Source organism: Apodemus sylvaticus, chromosome 7, assembly GCF_947179515.1.
Source record: "Apodemus sylvaticus chromosome 7, mApoSyl1.1, whole genome shotgun sequence".
Taxonomy (NCBI): Eukaryota; Metazoa; Chordata; class Mammalia; order Rodentia; family Muridae; genus Apodemus; species Apodemus sylvaticus.
In genome coordinates, this window is record NC_067478.1 from 71058199 (window position 1) to 71060738 (window position 2540).

Sequence of the window (2540 nt, forward strand, 5' to 3'; positions counted from 1 at the left end):
GCCTTTTTTCCCTTTTTTTTTTTCTGGGCGGGGGAGCTTTTCAAGATGGAGTTTCTATGTATAATAGCCCTTGATGCCCTAGAACTCATTTTGTAGACCAAGCTGGCTTAGAACTAATAGAGATTTGCTTACCTCTGCCTCTGCCTCTGCCGCTGCCTCTGCCTCTGCCCCTGCCCCTGCCCCTGCCCCTGCCCCTGCCCCTGCCCCTGCCTCTGCCTCCTAAGTGCTTGGATTAAAGGCTTTTTTAGCTGCCTTCTTAGGTGACATCAATACCAGAAATAGATCACATTGCCTTCCCCCTAGGAACAAATAGCTACCCATAGATACTCACTGCTCCCCACCCGAGGGCCAGCCCTGGCACTTCAACCCTACAACAAAAGAGCCTGACTTTCCTACCCCCCCCCCCCCCCGATATCAGCACTTTGCTTACAGCCAAGGCCCTACCACCCCTAGACAGAACCGGAAGGATGAGGGCCTTCCAGGGAGCATAGGACTACCTCTGCAAGATCATCTAGCACTAGGGACCCAGAAATATTAGGCACCACCTTTGGTGATAAAATGGGCTCCAATGTTATTCAGAAGTCACACCCTATGGATTTTGGAGTCTCAGAAGCCTGACTTGCCAGGTAAGATGCCCTGAGGTGATGTGCCTTGGAATGGGGATGTGCTCATCTGCTCTTCTTGCATGTCACAGAATGCTGGAGCAGCCAAGGAGCCTCAGCAGCCCTCCAAACCGGAACTCTTACTGCCCAGTTCAGACGCGAAGCTCAACAGACCCTCAAACCCCCAGATTGAGATCTCTAACCCCCAGAAGACTTGAGACTGGAACAAACCTCCTTCGCCATGTGCTGGGGACTCACTCGCCCCCAAAGATGTCTTTAATAAAAGCTGTGAGTCAATAAGCATTTGTCTCTCTTGTGGAGTAAGCAATTGGCAGTGGGTTGGCTACTCTTCTCACATCCAGCTTGGGTCCTGGGTTCTCTGAGGCTGCCTGGTACCTGCTTCCTGACCTGGAAAGCTGGTATGGAGACTAGAAATAAGATGCCTGGCCAGACGGTGGTGGCGCACGCCTCTAATCCCAGCACTCTGGAAGGCAGAGGCAGGTGGATTTCTGAGTTCGAGGCCAGCCTGGTCTACAGAGAGAGTTCCAGGACAGCCAGGGCTGTACAGAGAAACCCTGTCTCGAAAAAAGCAAATCCAAAAAACCAAAAGAAAGAAAGAAAGAAAGAAAGAAAGAAAGAAAGAAAGAAAGAAAGAAAGAAAGAAAGAAAGAAAGAAAGAAAGAAAGAAAGAAAGAAAGAAAGAAAGGAAAGAAAGAAAGAAAGGAAAGAAAGAAAAGAAAGGAAAGAGAAAGAAGAAAGAAGAAAGAAAGAAGAAAGATGCCTGAAGCCAAGCAGCTCTGGGCAAGACAAGAGAGAGGCCATGTCTCCTCTGAGCCCCCAACACCTTTCATGTCTGAAATCCTTTTGCTCAGGCTTAGAGAGTTACCCAGAAACAGAAAGGCTTGAAGCTTTTCTATGACACCATTCAAGAATCCCATCATGGCTGGCAGAACAGGTGATATGTGTATAAATATATGAGGAAGTCATGAGGGCTGGGGCCCCAGCTGGCCTGGGTTCTGGGGTATGAGCATTCTGGGTGACTCTAACTGGAAATCTCTCTGATTTCTTCATCTACCCCATGCAAAGCTGTCTGTCTATCAAGGAGGACAATCCGTCTTTCCAGCACTGACAGTTCTGAGTCATCTTTGAGAGAAAACACAGCATAAAGGACAGACAGACAGACAGACATGGGAGGAGGGTCAAAGACTAGGGAGAAGAAAAGCCTCAAGCGTAAACCCAGAACCTGCAGCCTACCTAGCCAGAAGGACCAAGCCAGCTTGGCTGCTGTTCTGAGGTAGCCTAGTCTCCACACCTATTTACAGGACTTGGACTTAGGTAGTCAGGAGCCAGCAAGGTTCTAGCATCTGCTCATGGCTAGTCTGTAGAAACAGAAGCAGAGGGACATGATAGGCCTGACTGGGACAGATGTCACAGAAACCAAATTCTGATCTACACACTCTCCTGCACTCTTAGAATACAGCCCCTGTAGCATGCCCACCGGGAGGGCAGGCAGAAGGTGTGGAGCCTGCTGGCCTTCTGTCTTCAGGCTCCATTGCTTCACAGCAGCAGCCTCTTCCCAGCATGATGCTTCTCCGTAGGCCTCAGCTGTGGCTATGCTCAAGACAGAGGGGCCTCAGGAGGAAGTCCTCACCATCCCATGAGGGGCTCCTACTGCAGCCAGCCAAGCAGAACGCCACACCAGCCTCACCTTCCCTGCAAGTTCCACCCAGAAGGATAGAGATTACCCTGTCCTCCCAACAGAGCTCCCTAGGTCTTAGATTCTCCTAGCTCCTGAACTGCTGCTGGGGATAGGAGTTTGCAGTTGGGCTAGATAACTGCTTCTCATCTCCACACACGCCCTTCATCCCACTGTTGATCAGGATGCATCTCCCTGAGGACAATGGATGCCTTAGGGGTCTGACAGATAGAGACGCTCCC

General features: G+C 50.4%; 1 protein-coding gene across 3 annotated transcripts in view; it reads left to right on the forward strand.

The window, feature by feature from the left end:
* The window catches only part of Ccdc33 (coiled-coil domain containing 33), a 96121-nt gene extending 95185 nt beyond the window's left edge, over window positions 1–936 (forward strand). For 2 of the 3 annotated variants that reach the window (XM_052188202.1, XM_052188203.1), the window contains exon 20: window positions 695–913. In XM_052188202.1, coding sequence (XP_052044162.1) covers window positions 695–820 — 126 coding nt within the window. In that variant the 3' untranslated portion in view covers window positions 821–913. Of the gene's footprint in view, window positions 1–694 lie in introns of all 3 variants that reach the window. The other variant, XM_052188201.1, reaches the window with a different exon arrangement.
* The last annotated feature ends 1604 nt before the right edge of the window (window positions 937–2540 follow it).